Raw genomic sequence first — 22,205 nt, forward strand, 5'->3', positions numbered from 1 at the left:
CTTTAAAAGTATAAAACTGGATTTACCAGCTTTGGACATCGTAGGTGGATGGAATCACACAACGTGTGGTCTTCCACTGACACAGTGTACTGTTTCTGAAGTTTATCCCTGTGGTAGCCTGTATCAGAACTTCTTCCCTTTTATGTCTGAACAACATTCCGTCATATGCACAGACCACATTTTCTTCATTTCTGTCAGATGATGAATGTGGTTATTTCCACATTTGGAAATAATTATGAATACAGTTGCTGTAAATGACGCGAAAGCTTTTTTTTCTCTTTTTTTCTTTTGCTGTCCATGCAGCATGCAGGATCTTCATTCCCCCAACCAGGGCCTGAACTCACGACCCTGCACTGGGAGTGCAGTCTTAACCACTGAACTGCCAGGGAAGTCTAGAAAGCTTTTCTCGTTAGGAAAGTGTGACCTGTAGGACAACAGCACCAACTCATGCTGCAGGCCCTGCTCCCCAGGGGCCAGAGGCTCCACAGCTACATGTTGGGTTGAGACCACATTTTCTCTAAAGAGAAGGGATGCTGGATGTGGCAGGAGGGTCAGGGGAAGGAAGGGGCTGGTGAGGGAGACATGAGGGGCATCCCAAGGGGCGGGGCAGGCGAACAGGGAGCAGGAAGCTGAGCATGGGGAAGCCATGTGGAGAGTAAGGCCTCCTAACCGATGCTGTGGGTTGAAGTCACGCTCTGCCAGAGCCTGGCATATTTCCTCCTCCCTCCCCAGATATTCAAAGCATCAAGCAAAACCTGCTCTTTCATCCAGGGCCCCCCACCTGGGAGAGAGCTGCACCAGCACCCTTGCATGCCATCCTTCCAGCCAGAGAGCCAGCCACCCCTGGGTGCCTCCCTCTTAGGAGACTGGGCCTGGAGACAGACCCAGACCCCAGCCCACAGCACAGACCTGGCTCAGAAGGTGCCCACTGTAGGTTTATTAAAGACCACAGAAGAGACAGTGGAGCTTCTCCCCAATGTGAAACACAGCCCTTCTGGGAAGAAAGAATATTCCTTGTCCACAAGGGGTTGATCAGTGAGAAACCACACGTAAGGCACGTGGTTGGTGGTGACCTCTGCGGCAGAAGACGTGGGCAGGCTTGTTGCGCCGTGGGATTCACCTCCCAGTTTTCTCTCGGTTTCCAGGCGTAGCGTGGGGGTGAGGTGCAGAGTGCAGGGCCACGGGTTGGGGGTGGTCTCCCAACACGTCCTCCAGGGCAGGATCTTGGGCCCCCGACTGCCTGGTCCTTGCTTTCTCCACCGACCCGTCATTGCAGCCGGGGCTCACACCAGGGGGATGGGGAAGGAGGCACAAGCTGCAAGGCCGCACATATTCTTCCCGCGCTCAATGAGGAAGTACCTGGGCAGAGGGAGGGGCTGAGGCCTGGCCAAGATCTGACTCCAGGGGCTAGGCCCTCCCATTTATTCACAAAAGAGTAGCGCCGGCTTTACTGGTCTCCAGGAAACCTCTGACTTGGCCACCACATGAACTCTCCCATTATTCTGTCCCTGCTTCACTTCTCTCCAGGATCTCCTGAGGGCCCCGTTCTCAGCCTTGCCTAGGTGGCCTCATGTTGGGGATCCCTCCTCAGATGAGGACATCAAGTCTGAGACTTGGAGAGACACAAAGTCACATTGAGATATGTCCCCAGGCCACCTGATTGCAGCCCCTTCTAGAAGGAGGGGCTGTCCACCATTCGTAAACTCATTCCTCTAGTTTCTCTCCCTCAGGGCCTCCTAGACATGGCTGAATCCCAGCTGGGCCCTGTGTTGTGTACTATCTCCTAGCGGTGGTCACAGAACCCACTGAGCCAAACGGACTCCTGTGCCTGGATACACAGTCGTCATAATCTGGGGTCTGGGATGGGAGAGGGGCTGCTGGAGGGTTCTTGAGGGGTGTGAGGGTTACATCAAATTCCCCTCTTTCTGGCCTGGGCTAAGGCTCCGTTGAGCAGCCTCTTCTCGGAAGCCACACTGAGGTGGAGGAGACACACACCCTCCCTCCCACCGAGGGCCCCCCAGCCCTGGGCAGTCACGTCTCCCTCTCGGCACACGGGACCTAGAAGCTGCTTACCCCTTCATTCCCCATTGGGGGCCCCAAGAGTTTTTCACGATCCAATAGGGTATCCCTTTCTCTTCTCCGTACCCAACAGCCAACACTGCGTGGTTTACTTTATCCGGAGTCTTATGACAGGAAGTACTGGAAAAGGAAAATAAATAAAGGCTTGAAAATATGGAAAGGGTGGGATTTCTCTGGTAGTCCAGTGGTTGAGATGCTGTGCTTCCAATGCAAGGGGTGTGGGTTTGATCCCTGATCGGGAACCTAAGATCCCACATGCCACGTGGCCAAAAAAAGGATGAAAGGATAAAAGATGATTCAGTCACACCCAACAAGTGATTTAGAGCAATGTTTTCCAGAGTGGGGACTGGGAGGCACTGAAGGTGGTGAGTTAACGTTGGTTTAGTCACAGGGCAGGAGAAGTGTTCTCTTCAGCCCCTTGGGTTCTGTTGACCCAAAGGAGCTAGATGTAGCATGGAGCTGGCTGGGCCTTGACACCTGATGCTTTCCAATACTGCTCACAATACAAGGAGTGAGCCGCCCCCCTCTGCGCCTTCTGAGGGCAGCACTGTCCAGCTAGAGCTTCACATGACACTGCTTTGTTGCCACTGTATTTAATTTTTATGATTGCTCTGTATTTAGGGCAATTATACAGCCTTCTCATTTAAGATAGTGAACTAGTTCTCATGAGGAAATTCTGAGAATTTCAAGCAGACGAGCTGCAGTGGTCATGCAATCATTCAACCGATATGTAACTGAGCTGTTGACACATGTCAGGACTGGGGCAAGGTGTGGGACACCAGCAGCATGCCCAACTGTGCTCCTGGATTTAGGAAGCTCCCTTTGGCAGGAAGCAGGCGGGCAAAGAGGCTGGTTCTATACAGTGACAACTGGGGGGCTGACAAGAGCCCAAGGGAAGCGGACCCGACCAAGTGGGAACAGAATGGGCAGGGTGTGGGGGGCAAGGAAGGCTTCCCTGGGAAGGTGGGTGCTCAGTAGAAAATGGCGCCCCGCTCTGGTATTCTTGGCTGGGAAACTCCATGGGCAGAGGAGCAGGGTGGAACAGGGAGGACGAGGGTGGCTCTGATGGGATTTGAGCTTAGAGAAAGAAGGACAGATGCTAGAGGCTCCCTGAGCCAAGCTAAGATGTGAGACAATGGGTGTGTGTGTGTGTGTGTGCAGAAGTGGTGTGGCGAGAAGGGTGTTCAGAAGCTGACTGGCTCCGGGTGAAGCGTGGACCATTAGTCGGGGCACAGGAACAAAGCAGTAAGGAGGTAATGGTGAGGAGAGATGCAAGGAGAGAGAGGACATGTTCCTGAGCAGTGATCATGCAGCAGCCTCTGATAAGGGGGAGGAGACAGGCAGGATCTGAGGTCCCTGTGGGCCGTCCAGCTTCAGGTGGTGGGGAGGCTCTTGCCTCTCAGGGTCTAATGCTCAAGAGACCCGCTGGTGGAAGGGGACTTGGAGACTCAGCTAACAGCTGGCCGTGGAGTTCAAGGCACGTGTGAGAAGAGAGCAGAGGAGAAAGTCCTGGAACACACTCGCATTTAGGACCGGCCAGACTGCAATTGAGGCCATTGAGGAGACGCCGGGTAGCGACCGGAAGTGGCTGCACTCACTCTCATTGTAAAACAGGCAAGAGGAATGGATGAGAGGAAGCCCACGCTAGAGAACTCCTCGATGACCCTTCAGCACGGGATTCTGGCATCTGGGAGCAGCTGCTTTCCCTTCCCTGTTTCATATCTTCACAGCTTTGAACACGGGTGTTCATCACCAGAGGCAGCTCGTCTGCTGAGTGAGGGGGAGCTCTGGGCTCAAACGGGGGCCCCTGACCCGCTGTGTGACTCTCCTCCTCCCCAACTGGGGGACCGGGGATCCTGACCCTCAGGGCTGCAGGGCGATGTGATAGGCCAGCAAACGTGGCATGGGTGGAGAAATGGTCAGGCTCGGAGTGAGTCCCGGGCCCGGCCATGGGGAGCTCACCTGCCCCTCCTTCCCTGAGGATGCTGGGTTCCTGCTCACCTGGAGTAGATGCCCTTTCTGTACATCATAAAGTCAGCAGTCACCTCGAAGGCGAAGCTCACGGGGTTGTATAGGGCCACCGCCTCTACCATCGCCTCCTCGTCGTTCTGGGGACAGAGGGGCAGACAGGTGGACACACTTGTCTCTGCCACTTATCCACCCCACGTTAGAAATGTGGCCCTTTGCCCCAAAGTAGGTAACAGGCACAGAGGAGGGAAGAGAAGGGTGTTAGACCAAAAAGCTGCCATGCCCTTCCTTATAAGCAGAGCCTGCCCTGGACACTGAGGGCTGGTGTGGGGTCCCCTGCCAGGTGGTGCAGTGGTTAAAAACCTGCCTGCCAGTGCAGGAGATGAAAGAGACACAGGTTCAATCTGAGCTGGGAGGATTCCCTGGAGAAGGAATCGGCAACTCACACCAGTACTCTTGTCTGGAAAATCCCATGGACAGAGGAGCCTGGTGGGCTACAGTCCACAGGATTGCAAAGAGTCAGACACGGCAGTGATTAAGCACAGCACAGCCCTCTTGTGCGTGAACGGCCAGGATCCTTTGTGTTTTCTATTTGCTTATGGCTCCTCCTTCAAAACCCTGGCTCCCCTATGACCTCCCTGGACCTTGCTGGACCTCCCTGCTTCGCTCCAAGAGAATCCCTCACCCCTTGGGTTTGAGCCCAGGGTGCAGTGGGGACTCATTCACTCACTCACTCACGATCACATGCCACGGCCCTCCCGTGTGCCAGAGGCTTCCGGGGGTGCAGAGGTGAGTGGCACTCCCCTGTTCCCATCCCCAGGACCCCTGCACCCACAAATCTAGTCTAAGGAGCTTTCACTGTTGTTTTTGATAGAACACCGGGGTTAGAGGTCCGTGAGCAGACAAGGCTCAGATGGTGGTAGAAACAACACCTGGCAAAGGACCGTGTGCCCGAGAAGGACTCATCCCTGTCAGCGTGGGGTTGGGTGGGGCAGTGGAGGAAGTCCGGGGCTTCCTGGGGCCACAGCTTTGAAGCGGAGCTGCAGACAGCCGCGGTTGGAGCCGCCTGTGCTTGTGTCAGTCTCTCAGTGGCGTCGGACTCTCTGCGACCCCCTGGACTGTGACCCCCACTGGTGTGGGTGGGGGATCTTCCCAACCCAAGGCTCGAAACCGAGTCTCCTGCACTGGCAGGTGAATTCTTCACCACTGCGCTACCTGGGAAGCCCCTAGAATTACCTGGGGGGCTTTAAAAAATCCCAGTGCCCAAGCTGCACCCCAGACAATAACGTTAGCATCTCTGGGGTGGGTCAAAGGCAGGAGCATTTCTTAAAGCATCTGTGCTGGGAAGCACTGGGTTACCATGAGCTGAGGAGGCCACTCCCCTGGCTAGAGACCTTGGGGAGTTGAAATAAGGAAGAGCTGAGGCCAGGGCTCTGCTGAAGGAGGGGCAGGCTGAAGAGGTCAGGGTACCAGCCTTCCTCAGTCCTCTCTCCCTGGAGAAGGGGCAGAGACCTGGCTGCAAAGGGCAAATGACTGCCTGGAAAGCAAGCTGCTTCCTTCCCTGTGCTCAGCAAAGGTCTTGTCAGGGCCAGTGAGACCAGGAAGGCCTGCCCACCAAGAGGCGGTGGGCATCATGGGGCTGGCCATTCCCATGGCCAAGGAGGGCTGGATGCTCATGCTGGCCTGTTCCTCAGGGTCTGCACATGTCACAGACAAGTTTCTCTCGGGCACCAGGCAAAAGGGATTGGATTGACTCCCAATCCACCTCTTAATGGGCTTCAAATGGGCCAGAGTGGGTCAGCCCCTGGGGAGTGTGTCTAAGTGAAACTGGCTATTATCTCAAGATAAATGTATCATAGTCAGAAACATCCCAATTAAAGGTTCTGGAATGCCATGATCTCTGTTTCAGTCCAGCTTACACTTCTAGTTCTGCAGCCCTGGTCAAGTTACTTAACCACTCTGAACCTTTCTTCATCTATAAAATGAAGGCAATAATGACCCTTATCTCCTAAGGTTGTCTTGAGTCTATAGGAAATAACACAAGTTAAGTGGTTAGTACACTCCTTATGGCAGAAAGCAAAGAGGAACTAAAGAGCATCTTGATGAACGTGAAAGAGGAGACTGAAAAAGCTGGCTTAAAACTCGACATTCAAAAAATGAAGATCATGGCATCTGGTCCCATCACTTCATGGCAAAAAGATGGGGAAACAATGGAAATAGTGACAGGCTTTATTTTCTTGGACTCTAAAGTCACTGCAGATGGTGACTACAGCCATGAAATTAAAAGACACTTGCTCCTTGGGAAAAAAGCTATGACCAATTTGGACGAATAATCAAAACCAGAGACATAATTTGTCGACAAAGGTCCATCTAGTCAAAGCTATGGTTTTTCCAGTAGTCATGTAGGGATGTGAGAGTTGGACTACAAAGAAAGCTGATCACTGAAGAATTGATGCTTTTGAACTGTGGTGTTGGAGAAGGCTCTTGAGAGTCCCTTGGACTGCAAGGAGATCAAACCAGTCAATCCTAAAGGAAATCAACTCTGAATATCCATTGGAAGGACTGGTGCTGAGGCTGAAACTCCAAAACTTTGGCCACCTGATGTGAAGAATTGACTCATTGGCAAAGACCCTGATGCTGGGAAAGATTGAAGGCAGGAGAAGGGGACGACAGAGGATGAGATGGCTGGATGGCATCACTGATTCAAAGGACATGAGTTTAAGCAAGCTCCAGGAGTTGGTGATGGACAAGGAAGACTGGCGTGTTGTAGTCCATGGGGTCGCAGAGTTGGACACACCTGAGCAACTGAACTGAAGTGAACACTCCATAAACTGCCTGTTTACTACTAGTGCCGACTGCGTGGCACGTACTTCGATTAGACGGAAGCTACTGTTGGGACTTCCCTAGTGGCCCAGTGGTTAAGAATCCATCTGCCAATGCAGGGGACATGGGTTCAATCCCTGGTTCAGGAAGATAACACATGCCATGGAGCAATTAAGCCCAATGCACCACAACTACAGAGTTTGTGTGCTGCAACTACTGAAGCTCATGCACCTAGAGCCTGTGCTCCGTAACAAGAGAAGCCACTGCAGTGAGAAGCCCGTGCACCACAACAAAGAGTAGCCCCCACTCACTGAAACTGGAGAAAGCCCACGTGCAGCAATGAAGACGCAGCGCAGCCAAACAAGTGAATTTGGAAAAAAAAAAAGTGAACCAGACTCATAGCCACAGATGCATATATATCATTTCACTGTTAAGTACAAGTAATCTTTGAGTGACTGTAATTTAAAGTGTTTAATATTGGGGCTTCCTTGGTCATCCAGTAGTTAAGAATCCGCCATCTAACACAGGGGACACAAGTTCAGTCCATGGTCCCACGTGCCACGGAGCAACTAAAACTAAGCCCGAGCACCACAACTGCTGAGCCCACATGCTGCAACTGCTGAAGCCCATGCTCCACAATAAGAGAAGCCACTACAATGAGAACCCCACACACTGCAACGAGAGAAAGCCAGTGTGCAGCAATGAAGGCCCAGTGCAGCCAAAAATTAAAAATAAGAAAGAATGAAGATTTGTGCAGACTTGGGCCAGGACCAGAGCACCTGACCGCCGACTCCTGCTCTGTCCCTTCCGACTTACACCCTGTTGCCATCACGGTGACTGACATTCATTGATAATCAAAAACTTTTCAATCAAAGGGATGTGCTGCCCAGAAAGGCTGCCATGCCATGCCCCTTGGCATCCGACAGCAGTGGAGGCTGCCATCTGATCAGGACATGTTCCCCATTGCAGAGAAGGGTTGGTACTCACCAGTGTGATGTTGGCTACATCCTTGACAAAAGCGATGGCCTTACTGGGCTGGTACTTGCAGTCACCATCCTGTTCGGGGGGCAAAGGTCATGGGATACAGGTTGGGGATGCTCACCCAGCCCTCGCCATCCCGTGCAATTTGATAACATTGACAAAGCAAAAGCTACAGGTACCAGGACTTGGGTGAGGGGGATCACTTAGGAGAGAATCAGAGGCATCCTTGTCCCCGAGGACGTTACAGTCCAGTGGGAGGAGACTGTGCTGGCTTTGGCAGAGGTGGGCTCGAGTGGCCCCTGGTGGGAGCATGAGGAAGGGGCCTGACCCGGTCCAAGGAGGCTTGCCGAGAAAGGAACCAAGTAAGAGCCTGCACGGCAGGGGAGGGAAGGCCAGTCTCAGTCCAGGGAAGATGACCAAGAGGCAGGACATGTGCAGGGAAGAGCAAGCCCCTCTGAGACGGAGAGACAGTCAGGATGACAACGCAGGACCTGAAGTTTAGGAAGTAGCAAGCGGTTGGGTGGGAGTGGAAGGTTTCCAAGGGGAGAGTGAAGTCTAAGACAAGACTGGGCAGACAGATTCAGGCAGAGGGACTTGGAAGGCAGGCTGGAGACTCTGGAGTTTATCTTGCAGGCCCTGGGAAGCCTTTGAAGAGTTCTGAACTGATTGTATTCAGAGCTTGGTCTGAGAGGCCACTCTGGCAGCCCCTGGGGTAGGGTGGCCCCAGGACAGACCACCCTCAGGGATCCAGGATGAAGGGGGACCAAGGGCTGAGGGGCAGAAGGGACACAGGACAGACCAAGGAGCAGAAGCAAGAAGGTCTCTGTGGGGGGAGGGCCTGGGCAGGGGGATTGCCCCGAGAAAGGGACACAGGTAGCCAAGAGGTTTTCGGAAAAGGTGGTGCCTCCCATTGTTGGGAGGGGAAACACCAGAGGAGAGTCCTGGGTTTGGGGGAAAGTCAGGGTGCCCAGCCGTGCACAGGCGGGGCTGAGGTGAGAGCAGGGGAGGCCCTGGGCCCAGGAGTACTGTCTGCATGGACACGGAGTGTAGAAGCCCATAGATGGCACTCTGGCGCACCCTCAGCAGAAGGTGCAGGCCAGGCCATGAGCAGAGACGGTGCTGCCATGGATAGGGCGAAGAGGCCCCAGGACAGCTGAGCACTGGAGCTCAGACGAACAGAGGAAGCGAAGGAGTGAACTTGAAGAGACAGCACTGAGAATTCAGGAGGGAGTAGGAGTCTTCAAAAGGGTGCAGGTGAGGGGTGTGTCCTGAGGCTGGGAGAAGAACAGAAATGGGGGCCCTGCAGACTAAGAAGATGGAGCCCAGGCTGGGAGAACAAAGATGGGGGGAGCCCAGGGGGGCCCTACAGACCAAGAAGATGGAGCCCAGGCTGGGAGAACAGAGATGTGGCACCCTGCAGACAAAGAAGACGGAGCCCAGGCTGGGAGCACAGAGATGGAGTGCCCTGCAGACCAAGAAGATGGAGCCCAGGCTGGGAGAAAAGAGATAGGGGGCTCTGGGGGGCCCTGCAGACCAAGAAGATGGAGCCCAGGCTGCCCGAGTTACCTGGCCCCTGTAGGGGTAGGTGTCTTCACCCATGATGCCCTTGTTGTACCGGATGTACTCGAAGGCCTGGCTGGGGAGACCCCTGCAAGAAGCACACACAGCTGTGCCTACCTGGGACCGGCCCCGATAGAGGTAGGGCCTGCGGGGACTGGGGCATGCCAGACGTCTGCCCTGGCGGGGCTGGAGGGCCGTGGTAGTGACTTCAGCCCTGAGTCCCAGGACGAGCCTGAGCGTGGTTCCCTGCAGGAGACCCCTGTGCTGGCTGCTGCTGAAGCAGGACTCACCTGGGAGAGGGCTAGGCCGCTGGGAGGGGGCGGGAGGCAAGGCTGGGAGCCTGCTCTGGGGGAACATGAGGGGCCTGGCTTTATACCTGTGTGCACAGGAAAGGTCTTAGAGCACTGCACGTGAGGAGGAGATGAGGGCTGGAGACACTGGGAACCGTGAGTCAATCCCTAACAACCCGTTTGAAGAATAGGCCAGGAGGCAGGTAGACAGACTGGGAGTTTGGGGTTAGCAGATGCAAACTGGATGCAGTATATCTAGGATGGATAAACAACAAAGTCCTACTGTATAGCACAGGGAACTATATTCAATATCCTGTGATAAACCATAATGGAAAAGAATATGAAAACTAATGTTCAGTTGCTAAGTCATGTTTGACTCTTTGTAACCCCATGGACTGCAGCATGCTAGGCTTCCCTGCCCTTCACTATTTCTCGGACTTTGTTCAAACTTATGTCCATCGAGTCAATGATGTTATCCAACCATCTCATCCTCTGCTGCCCTCTTCTCCTCCTGCCTTCAGTCTTTTCCAGCATCAGTGTTTTTTCCAATGAATCAGCTCTTCGCATCAGGTGGCCAGAGTATTGGAGTTTTCAGCTTTCGCATCAGTCCTTCCAATGAGTATTTCGGGTTTTCCTTTAGGATTGACAGCTTTGATCTCCTTGCTGTCCAAGGGACTCTCAATAGTCTCCCCCGGCACCACAGTTCAAAGGCATCAATTCTTTGGTGCTAAGCCTTCTTTATGGTCCAACTCTCACATTGGGACATGACTACTGGAAAAACCATAGCTTTGGCTATATGGACCTTTGTCAGCAAAGTGATGTCTCTGATTTTTAATATGTGTATAACTACAGGGTTGCAAAGAGTCGGACACGACTTACCGACTGAACAACAATGATGTGTATAACTGAGTCATTTTGCTGTATGGCAGTAATTAACACAACACTAGTTCAACTAGACCTCAATAAATAAATAAATGGGCCAGGAGAGCAGGCTTGGCAAAATACAGTGTTTCTGCCTGAACATGGCACCTCACCTATAGAAAAGCTCCTTCACATAGCCTGCCGAGCTGGGGCAGCCAGAGCTTTAGAGTAGGGGACCCCAGTCTCCCGGCCACGGACGGGTACCTCCTGTCATCATCAACATTAGATTAGAAATAAATGCACAATAAATATACTGTACTTGAATCATCCTGAAACCATCCCCACTTCATCTCCCTCCCCACACCCCCAGTCCATGGGAAAATCATCTTCCATAAAACCAGCCCCTGGTGCCAAAGGTTGGGGACTGCTGCCCTAGAGAATTCGCAGACAGCCGACCAGACACCTGTGTGTGGGTCTTGCTCGTGCAAGACGATGCGCTTCTCATTCTGTGAATTCTTTTGGCCACTCACCCAGAGGCCCAGGTGGTGGATGAGGCCAAATGTACTGAGAGGCAACAGCCAGGTGACAGCAGGGAAGAGGACAGATTCTGGGAGCAGACAGGCCGGGGCCTGGCGTACAGCTCTGCCCACTCCAGCTGAGGGACCTCGGGTATGTGAGGTGACCATCCTCTAAGCGGGGCCATTTTGCTCCCACCCAGGACAGAGTCTCAGCCCCTCCTAGACCCAAAAGAAGTAATGCCAGGAAATGAGAAGGGGCTCCAGGCCTCCCCACCCCGGTCTGGGACGTACCCTTTGCAGCCGTGGTTGTTGAAGTTCTGGGCGCAGTCCACCAGCTGCTGCTCAGCCTGGAGGAGGAACACATACCTGGTGAGCTATGCATTCACCGGGAGAGCCCCCAGCTCAGGGCCCCCTAAGCCGACCACACACCCGTGGCCCCGCCAGCTCTGGGTCAGGAGGATCAGGCTTTAGTCCCCCAGGGCAAGGTCCATCTCTGTGTCTGAGGAGCCAGGCCAGAGCCAGTGCCTTCTGGGGAAGAGCTCAGTAGTGACCTGGCAGCCAAGCCGGCATGTGAGAGGGTGAGGAGGGGCCTGAAGGGTGCACGTAGGTGGGCGGCCCCCATGGTGCCATGTGGGAGGGAGGGGACAGGCCTTCCCTACTCCCGGGCCCTAGTGGCCCTTGCCAGTCTAGCCCTCTCTTTCCCCGCTTCCCTATGCAGGACGCCGTGGTCTGACAGTCACCCCTTGCTCTGGGGGCTCTGGGGGTGAATACACAGGTCCCCGCTCTCCCCTGCAGGAAGATGACCAGCCTGGGAGGGGGTGCAGCTCCTACAGGGCTGCCTCCCAGGCAGGCTCTGCTTCCTGAAGGCCCCGGGTTGCCAGACTGAGGAACACCCAGACCCACTCAGGAATGAGCCTCAGTCCTTCCAAACCATCGGGGGAGGTTTGCACGCCAAATGTCCATGAGACTGGACACAAAGTCCAGCTGACATGGCCACTGTCATCTAAAGCCCTGAACAAGCCTGAAGGCCTGGCCTGTCCCACCAAGTCAGGGCTCGGAGTCAAGCTGTGACCCCTGCAGGAGGAGACCCTGACCGCATGGCTCCCCCACATCCCACCCCGCCCCGTGGCTGGTCACTCACTAGGAAGGGCAACTTCCCCGTTGCTATGGCGACAGCAGACTCCAGGGCACCAGTGGTGGAGAAGGTCCAGCAACTGCCGCAGCCGCCCTGGAGGCCAGAGTGGAGAAGGGAAGTCATGATCTGGTCCCCTCAGGCTCCTGAGAACCTCAGTGGACCAAGCCCCAACTCACATCTGTCTGTGCTGATCCTCACAAGCCCCAAGTGGCCGGCATCCTTCTCCCCATGTTACAGATGAGAAGACCGAGGCTTGTAAAAAAGGGGCAACAGCAGCTGTGCACTCCCCATCTGGCCCCTCGCTGACCAACCCCCACTGTCCTGCAAGGGCCGGAGTTCCTCCCAACTCCATTCTGTGCTGTTCTACATGTCCTACTTTTTTTCTTTCCTTGCACCACGAGGCACAGGGGATCTTAATTCCCCAACCAGTCATCGACCCACACCCTCTGCAGTGGAAGTTCGGAGTCTTAACCACTGGACTGCCTGGGAAGTCCCTCTGGTTCTGAATCTCCTGCTGGTTTCTCTTCTTCCCACTGCTCCCAACAGAAGGACGCACCAAAGTCCTATTTTCAGAAACTTCTCTCTCACCTTTCCCCCTCCAACCTCACCCACAGTCCTGTTAAACTAACAACCTCCCAGACCCCACTTCAGCCCTGACCTCTGCCCAGACCCAGAACACCTGTCTACCAGAGGACCCCACCTGTATACACCCCAGATACCATAGACCCTGTGCGTCCTGCCCCAGCCATCCATCTCCCCATCCTCTACCATGATCACGGCCACTGACCACTCTCCTGACACCTCACTGGGGCCAGGAGTCGGGTGCTGGAGCCTGCCTGCCTACTTCAGATCACCGTCACATGTGATCACAGCCACCATGTGAGCTGGGCAAGGGGCATCTCTCCACCCCCCCAGTTTCATCACTTGTAAAATGAAAACCACCATGCTTGCCCCACAGAACTGTCAGAAGCGCAGATAAGATCCTGCCAGTCATGCAGTTACCCCACGGGTTCAGTAACACCAGCTGCTGTTAGCATCTTTCTCTCATTCCCATCTTTGTCTCTTTTCCGCCCTTCACTGGCTCAACCGTCCATAGACTACTTCTGAAACGTCTCCTAAGATCCTTTCCTCACTGTTCTTGTCCACTCCTCCTCGCTTGTCTCCTGGAAAGGGCCTTCACTCTCCCCCCATCCCCAGTCTCTTCCTCTCAAATCCTTCCCTTGGCAGCAGGAGGGGAGGGCCTGATCAGAGTATCTCTGGCTGGTCAAGGAGGTGGGCTTGGCCACTGAAGAAAGAGACAGACAGAGCAGGTCTGAGCCGCCAGCCCTGGCCTTGAGCGGAGACCCACTTGCTTTGCACCTTCAGCATCTCCTCCTCTGTAAAGTGAGAAACCCTTGAGGCTGCTGAGCTAATGTCAGATCCTGTCGCCACACCTGTAACCATATGGTGGCTACAGTGAGAGACCATACACACCCACAGGGGTGACCACCTTGTTCCGGCCCCTCTGCTCAGGGGTCTCTCTCCTGCCTGATAGCTAGCTAACGAGAGGACCCAGAACATTCTTGGCAGACCTCTGTTTCTTCCTTGCCCAGAGGGTGAGGGGGTTCAGGCTTCTACATTGAATACCTGTTGGGCTTTGAACTGTCCCGGGATTCTCAGATGGTTTAAAAGCCACCTTGGGGTCTTGGGGGAGGGGACTGACTTCATCCTATCCCTCTGCTGGAGCAGAGGCTCGTTTTGGTTTCTTGGTTCTGGTTGAACCGTCTAGATCACTAGGCAGGCTCAGGGAATCCAGGGAGCCTGGGGGCATCATGGCTGCATCACATGGGTTTCAGAAAAAGAGAAAATGTTTCTCATGGTGAGTTTCAGCAAGTGCCAAGTACCAGGAGGGGAACCTTCACCCTGTGTTTCCTGGGAGCAAGAGGTGGGAAAGCTTCTGAAGATGGCCACTGCACTGTCACTTCTAGGGACACCAGGCCCAGACTCTCCAGGACCCAGCAGTGTGTGGGACCCTCCAGCCAGCCGCCCAGCCCTCAGCTCCCGGCGCAGGACCGTGCCACCACTTGCCTTGCCTGGCACGCTGTGCCTGCAGGAGGCGCTCTTCAGAGCACATCTGCAATGCTGGGTTCCACGCTGGTCCTTGACCACCTGCAGCTCCCTTGAGGGAGGCAGAGGGCCAGGGAGGGGCTGGACCTGGTGCCTTGTGGAGTGGATGGAGGACAGGAAGAAAAGACGTGTAGGAATGGGGTCTTGTATCCAGTTACAGAAGGGCACAGATATTTAGGGTGACTGTAGGAAACACCTAGGGTCAGTGGGGAGCTTTAGACAGTGCAGTGGAGCGGGAGGGAAGGGGTACACTTCAGCCCAAAGAGGAACTACATCCATTAAAAACAATGACCTCCTGGCCTTTTGGAGGAAGGTAGCTAGAGAGATAATGAAAATGATGGAGTGGGGGATATTACTCTTTGTGTTTCAGGATTCTCTTGAGTTTTTCTTCCTGGAATACTGTCTGAGAATGTGGCTGTTTTGGAGGAAAAACTGGGGACCATCATGCATACCTGATTTTTCACTGGTGTGACAAAATTTCCTTTTTTTCTCCAGTCCATGGAGGTTGGGTAGGGACCAGTACCTCGAAGGTAGTTACTTTTGGTGGCTGAGCAATTCTGAAATGACAAATTACAATTTTTTCAGGGGGAAAAAAAAAAAAAAACCCATTTCTGATGGAAAAGTATGTAATTAAAATAGTCACCACAAGAGAATGAGAAAGATTATGGTTGTCAGAGCCATCCTATCGCACCCTATGAATTCCAAATGCTAAGTGACAGGTCCTTTGAGGGGCTCAGGTTGGGGCAGTTAGGACAGGGAGGGCAGATTTAGCAAATAAAAATACAGTTCACCCAGTTAAAAGTTGAATTTTAGATCAATGATGAAAAAGTTGTAATGTACATCCCATGCAATACTTTGGATATGACTTATGCAAAAATATTATTCATTGGGACTTCTCTGGTGGTCCAGTGGTCAAGAATCTGCCTGCCAATGCAGAGGACCCAGGTTTGATCCCTGTTCCAGGAAGATCCCACATGCTCCGGAGCAACTAAGCCCAACTGCCACAACTACTGAAACCCATGCACCTTAGAGCCTGCAACAAGAGAAGTCACTGCAAGGAGAAGGCTGCGAACCACAACCAGAGAGTAGCACCCACTCGCTGCAACCTAAGAAAGGCCCCTTAGCAAACGAAGACTCAGCACAGCGAAAATTTAAAAAAAAAAAGCCAAACAGAAAAGACTCAGATTTGGTCTCAATGAATAATACCCACCTGAGGCTCTGACCAAAGATACTTGCGTTTTAATTCAGCAAAGCTCATGTCTGAAAATTGATTCAGTCCCACTGAAAAAAGAGAAGGCAGAACAGTAAACAATCAAACAAAAAACAAAACAAAACAGAGGTGTTCAGTAGATCACTAATAAAGAAACAGAAAAAATAATGAAATCTCATGTTCCCTCATGTCCTATTTACAGGCCCTTCAACTTGGCTCCTTTAAATTTTTAAATGGAACGGACACAGTTGAACTGTTTTAAAACAATTTTTTAAATTTATTTTTTTATTGAGGTATAGTTGATTTTACAGTTGACCCTTGAACAACATGGTTTGAACTGGGCAGATCCACTTATACATGGATTTTTTTCCAATAGTAAATACTACAGTGCAACATGATCCCGGGTTGGTGTAAACATGGGATGCAGAACCGTAGATACAGAGAAAGTGCACATATGGAGGAAATGCATATATGGAGGGCAGACAATCAGTTATACTCAGATTCTCAACTGTGCAGACAGTCTGTGCCTCTAACCCCACACTGTTCAAGGGTCAACTGTAATTTACTACACCAAGGTCAGCCTGACTGTGCTTCGGAATTCCCTGGGGAGCTTTGCAACAGTACCAGTGTCTTGGCTGCACCCCAGAGATGCAGACGTAGTGGGCCTGGGGTGGGGCCTGGGGTGGGGCCTGGGCACCCATTTTTTAGATGCCTGGTTAGTAGGTCTGGTGGACGTCTGGGTACAGAACCACCACCTGTTACCTCCTTCAGTCTTCATAACCTGGCGGGGGGAGCCTTATGATCTCCACTTGACAGTCAAGTGAAACTTCAAAGCTGTCAATGCCCCCCAGGGTTGACACAGCCAATATTAGGCAGGAAAGAGTTTCAAACTGAGGTTTCCTTCCACTTCACGCTTCTGCCCACGTTACTCACTTAGTCGACAGTGCCGTCACTTCTGAGTCCTCAATGTATATAGTGTGTGTTTCTAGTGAAACGAACCCAGACTGAAGGCAGATGTCCTAAGGAGCTGCTCGTAAGTCCAGAAGCACTGCTCCCCTCGGCAGCCCAGGGGCTCAGTGTCTGGGCTGGACCCTCAGAAGGCAGGAACACCACAACCCTTCAGAGGGACACCCTAAAGTTACAACCCCTTGAATCTCAGAGAACAACAGCAGAGCTGGAATGTGAGGTCGGCCAAGCCCAGCTTCAGAGCCTGGGTGGCTGCTCTCCTCTTGCCCTGCTCCCAAGCCCAGTGGATCCTGTAATCATTCATTTCTTTCCAGATTTGAGCTGCTCCCTCCTCCCAGGGACAAGTGGCTTGGAGGCAAAGTGTCCCCACGTACTTTTAAATGTGTGGTTCCTGGCGTTGTGGGCGTTGATCTCCCTCAAGTTGCTGGCAAACACCTGCAGCCTGTGGCGGTACTCCTCTGAGCTGTATTTCTTTTGATGCTGAAACAAACACATCAGCAATAAGTCACGGAAACAGGACGCTGCTCACCAGAGGGTAACGGTTTTGTCTTTTAAGAGGAGGAATGGAGGTCTTCTTCCTGCCATGATTCTCAGGCCAAAACTGTATTAGAGGTGGGACACTGCCCTGGGTCTCTGCACAGCATGGGGAAGTTTATATAGGAACCCCTCTGCCTCCAGGGGCCTGTGGCCAGAGTGAAGCCTATGCAGCTGCCGTAGAGTCAGTCAGGAGACCAAGAAGGCCAGGCGAATGACCTGTCACGCTTAGGTCAGCCCTGGACGCCGCAACTGGCACGAGGTCAAGTTCATGGCAGATATCACCATTTTTCAAAAATACGCACACCAGTGTTTTTCGATTGATTTTGCAGGCAGCTACACAATGTGATTTGAATGCAAAAAATGTAAATGAATCTGAAGGTTTCCAAGGCTGCTAGCCAACTTCACCACTGGGGACCAAACCACTGTGGGAAGGAACTCACTTAACCAAATCTTTTTGCAGCGTTTGACTCATCCCCATGTGAGAAAGACCCAGGGGAAGGGGGCTGGTAATTCCTCCTTCATCGTCTCAAATCTAGGACAGTTTGTTCTGATAACAGAAAACAGTGAAAGGAGAAACTTCAGAAAGAAGAAGTTGGACACTGACCTGCACCATCCATAACTGAAAGTGAAACTTCTCTGCAAAAAGAAGAAGAAAAAATTAGGTCTGTGTGCCTTGTGGTCACGTCTATAGCCAAGTGGGGCACAAGAGAACTGATTCGCATTTTAATAAACTGGGTTAAATTTAAAGCACCCAAAATGGTGGTATATAAGGCAGAATTTGAAAAGGAACTAAATTCTTACTGCTTTTGTGCTCCAAATTAATTTTGAAAAAGTACATGCCATTAACCTATGGTATTAAAAATCAGGATAATGGTAATACTTATTGAGGAGTCAAAGGGGGCTTGTGGGGTGCTGGTAATGTTCTGTGGCTTCATTTGGATGCCAGTTTCAGGAGTATGTTTAGATGACGAAAATTCACTGAAATGCATATTTAATGATTTGTGTTCTCTTCTGTGTCATATTTTAAGAAGTTAATTTAAAAACCCATGTGCCGGGATGTCCCTATTGATCCAGTGGTTAAGACTGTAGTTCCACTGCAGGGGCTTTGATCCCTGATTGGGGAACTAATCCCACATCCTGCATGGTGAGGCCAAAAATAAATACATAAAATAAAAACGAAAGGTTTGAATTAAACAGAGAGCTAGTTATTCATGATAACACAAATAAATACTTAAAAAACCCTTATATACCCTGTGTCAGCAATTTTTTTAAAAGGGACAGATGGTAAATATCATAGACTTTGCAATCTCTACAGTCCAGTCTGTTACAACTACTCAACTCTACCCTCACGTGTGAAAATGAAGGGGTGTGACTGTTTCAAGAAAACTTTACAAAAACAGGCTGCCTAGTTGTTTGTAGACTCTTCCTATATCCACCCTTGTACATTTTTAAATGTAAAATTGCATTTCAAATTTAAATAGCTGCAGAGGAGGTACTCCAGTTTATTGCAATTCATGACATTTAAAAATACAACTGTTCCATCGTATTTAAAGGATGCTAGCCAAAGAATTCCATATACCACCATGACGTGATACCCACCATCAGTAACATGAACAAGCCTTTCTATAAGAACTGAATATTTCATATAGTTTCTTTTTCTCCTTGAACCTCCATCTCCATTCACATCTCACAGAATTTTATCCTAAGGGAGCATCTGTTTAATTTATTTTGGGGGGCTACATTGCAGGGCATGTAGGATCTAGTTTCTTGACCAGGGATCAAAACCCATGCCCCTGCACTGGAAATGCAGAGTCTTAATCACTAGACCACAATGGAAGTCTCAGGGAGTATCCGTTTATACTTAATTGCTCTAGTATCCTTTTATGCAGTGACAAGCACAGAAAGTATAAATTTAAATTACTGTTACTCCTGGTGACCCATATATCTCTGGATATTATAAAAGTTCATTCTGAATGAAGTCAGCATCATTATTAAGACTCCAACTGATTAAAAACATGTCAAATATATTACACCTAATGAAAAGTAATTGTTAAACATAAAAAGCAAACTTGCATTGGAGAGGCATCTCTTAATGAGGTAAATTAAACTTAATTAACAATGTCCTCCCCATGGATTTATATATTCATGAGTGATTATTACCTGTTTTTCTGAATGGGTTAGCATTAAATCTGATCTTTGTCTCAGCCCTTTCAAAGGGTTGAGAAATTCTGCTTAGATAAGCAGGATTGCTTATTGCTTCTGAGAACAGAAGGCAAGTTTTAGAGCAAAGTCAGGCAATTCCTCCTACTCCTTTCTACACCCTCACATCACATGGCACTCTATTACTAAACATTATTTCTAGGACCCCAGCAGCTGACACTTGGAAGTAAAGGGTGTGGAAATGGATTTACTGTCTATACTGGTATCACTTGGTACTTTTCTGTGTTCTTCTACTGGTCCACGGGCTTCCCAGGTGGTGCAGTGGTAAAGAATCTGTCTGTCAATGCAGGAGACACAGGCTTGATCCCTGGGTCAGAAAGATCCCCTGGAGGAGGAAATGGCAGCTCACTCAAGTATTTTTGTCTGGAGAATCCCATGGACAGAGTAGCCAGGCGGGCTATCATCCATGGGGTCACAAAGAATTGGACACAACTAAGCACACACATGTGTGCCACCAATTCACACCCTGCAGTTCAAAGATCACAGTTGTATGGAATTTAGCTCTCCCCTGTGGGTCATAGATCTGTTCCAGAAACCAAGTGACAGCCATTTTTCCTGACAAAGAAATGCACATTTCTCCAGGATATGCCCTGCGTGGGGTGTAGAGGACTGCAAATCTTGGTTAGCCATTATAGCTGATGGCTTCAGAAGTGAAAAAGTGAAGTCAAAGTTGCTCAGTTGTATATGACTCTTTGCGACCCCATGCACTTCAGCCTGCCAGGCTCCTGTGTCCATGGATTTCCCAGGCAAGAATACTGGAGTGGGTTGCCATTCCCTTCTCCAGGGGATCTTCCCAACCCAGGAATCAAATCCAGGTCTCTTGTATTGGCAAGCAGACTCTTTACCATCTGAGCCACCAGGGAAGCCTGATGGCTTTAGAGGAAGACAGATCTCAGCTTAGGACCAGGGCTTGAGGCAGATGGAGTTTAGGACAACTGACCAATGTTTGCCTGCAGAGGTTTCAAAAGCTACAAACAGGTGTGAAAATCCAGCACTACTTCTCATTCGTTGGAGGTCAGAGGGAAAAAAAGCCAGAAGTGATCTTGGAGTGGGGCCAGAAGGACATCTGGTGACACTTGCACACTAAACTCAGACCCATTTCAGTCCATTGTGACTTCTGGAAGAAAGCACATATCCTTTCTTTATGTGCTGTTTCGGGGAGCACATGGTACTATCTAGAACAGGGGTTCTAGAACTCTGACCTGCCACTTGTTTTTGTATGGCCCACGAGCTAAGAATGTTCACGTTTAAAAATGTTTTTTGAAAACCACATTGTGTAGCACTTTAAAACCATCTGAATCCAAACTTCAGTGTGTCTAAGTAAAAGTTTCTGGGAGCACAACCGGCTCATTCATTTACATACCGCCTTTGGCTGCTTTCAGCACAGAATTAAGTAGCTGATACAGAGACTGTGTGGTCCACAAAGAGCCTAAAATATTTACTATCTGGCCATTCACAGGAGAAGCATGCCAAACCCTACTCTGGAAGAACGGCTTCCAGCACCAGCCCTCCTCTTCCATGAAGGCCACACGGCCTTGGCTTGCAGGCAGCTGGGTTTCTTTAAGTTGGGACTGAACTGAGCTGGGCGTCCTCCCAGGTCTGCAAGACTGGGGGGCTTCCTTGTATCGATGGGTCTGGAGGAATGAGGCAAGATTCTAGTGGAAAAGATTCAGCCTCAGGGATCTTTGTCCTATCCCCAGGCTGCTCTTTGGCTACAATTCTTTGTCCTCAGGGTGAGGATGCAGGTGGTCTTGGAAGGTCAGAGCCTGTGGGTGGTGGGTTGAGGCTGAGGGTGGTGGGCAGTGGGCAAGGCAGGAGGGCCTTCAGGAGAGCCTTTAGCTTGGGGAGGTGGCTGGATCTACAGCAAGAGAACGAGGGTAAAAGCAGCAGGAAGCTGGACTACTCAGCTTCCTGAGTGGAAGCCCTGGGACTGTACAGGGGAGCCCTGGGGCTTGACCTTGGGTCTTTGGAACAAACAGCCTCAGTTTTCAGGCGCTAAATCTGCTATGGCTCTGCACAGACATTCCTTGAAAGGGCAGGTCCAACAGGCTCTCAAGGCGCCCCAGGGGATGTCCCCTGTGCCCAGTCCCTGGGAGCTGCCAGAAAAGGCTGGGAAGTCCCAGGTAGCTTCTGGCAGGGGCAGATCCGGGTCCTCTGAGTCTCCAGGTACGGGGTGGAGAGCAGAAGGGGACACTGGGGCGTTTCCTCTTAGCACCCCGGAGCAAGGGGGGCCCCCCCCGGGCACCTATCCATTGGCTCCTCGGGTCCCGCAAGATGCTCACCCTCCAAACAGCCCCCTTCTCCAGCCGACATCCCCCACCCATCACATAGGCCACGGTTCCTGGACTCCGGTCCCGACCCACAGAGCCCCAGGGCCTAGGGCCTGGGACGTGCGCTGCCCGGCTCCTCCCAAGGGCAGAGTCCCCACCCGCCCAAGTTCTCCAGAGTTTCCGACCTGCCGACTCCTCTCCGGAGGCGCCCCGTCCCCGTCCCCGGAGTCCCCGTACCTAAAGAGCTCACGGCCAGCTCGGCGGCGCCGCAAGCGGGGGCACCCAGGAGCCAGGCTCCCGCGCAGAGCAGCGGCAGGACGGCCCACATCGCGGCGGCTGTGACGGCTCGGCCCGCGCACTGGCTTGGAGGGCAGCGCGGCAGGCGGCCAAAAAGTGCTCGGGACGGCGGGTGGGGCGGGGCCGGGAGGCCGACAGGGCGGGAGGAGGGAGGGAGAGGGTGTGGGAGGAGGAGAGGAAGCGGGGAAGGAGGAGCGGGAAGAGGTGGGGGGTGAAAACAACCCGGGGAACCTTTGCTCCTTAGAGATGGTGGCCTTCGACTTCCCTCGGTCTCAGTCGCCTCCTTCTTACCCTCTTCTCATCGTCCACCTCTCCTCCGGGGACATCACTCCGCTTTCTTCTCCTCTGCAAGGAAGAGCAAGTTGGACCACTCAGTCTGCAGAG

General features: G+C 51.9%; 1 protein-coding gene across 1 annotated transcript; it reads right to left on the reverse strand.

The window, feature by feature from the left end:
• Nucleotides 1-914: 914 nt before the first annotated feature.
• Nucleotides 915-21,932, reverse strand: CTSH (cathepsin H). Its single transcript, XM_043921384.1, has 12 exons — nt 21,762-21,932; nt 17,639-17,670; nt 16,872-16,977; nt 15,532-15,602; nt 14,774-14,878; nt 12,222-12,308; nt 11,372-11,427; nt 9,418-9,499; nt 7,858-7,926; nt 4,081-4,187; nt 2,074-2,199; nt 915-1,359 (listed from the first exon to the last, which is right to left on the reverse strand). The coding sequence occupies exons 1-12, from the start codon at nt 21,850-21,852 to the stop codon at nt 1,284-1,286; spliced, it is 1,008 nt and encodes a 335-aa protein (XP_043777319.1). The 5' UTR covers nt 21,853-21,932; the 3' UTR covers nt 915-1,283.
• Between the last annotated feature and the right edge of the window lie 273 nt (nt 21,933-22,205).

This window comes from Cervus elaphus, chromosome 13 (assembly GCF_910594005.1).
Source record: "Cervus elaphus chromosome 13, mCerEla1.1, whole genome shotgun sequence".
In the NCBI taxonomy this organism is placed as follows: Eukaryota; Metazoa; Chordata; class Mammalia; order Artiodactyla; family Cervidae; genus Cervus; species Cervus elaphus.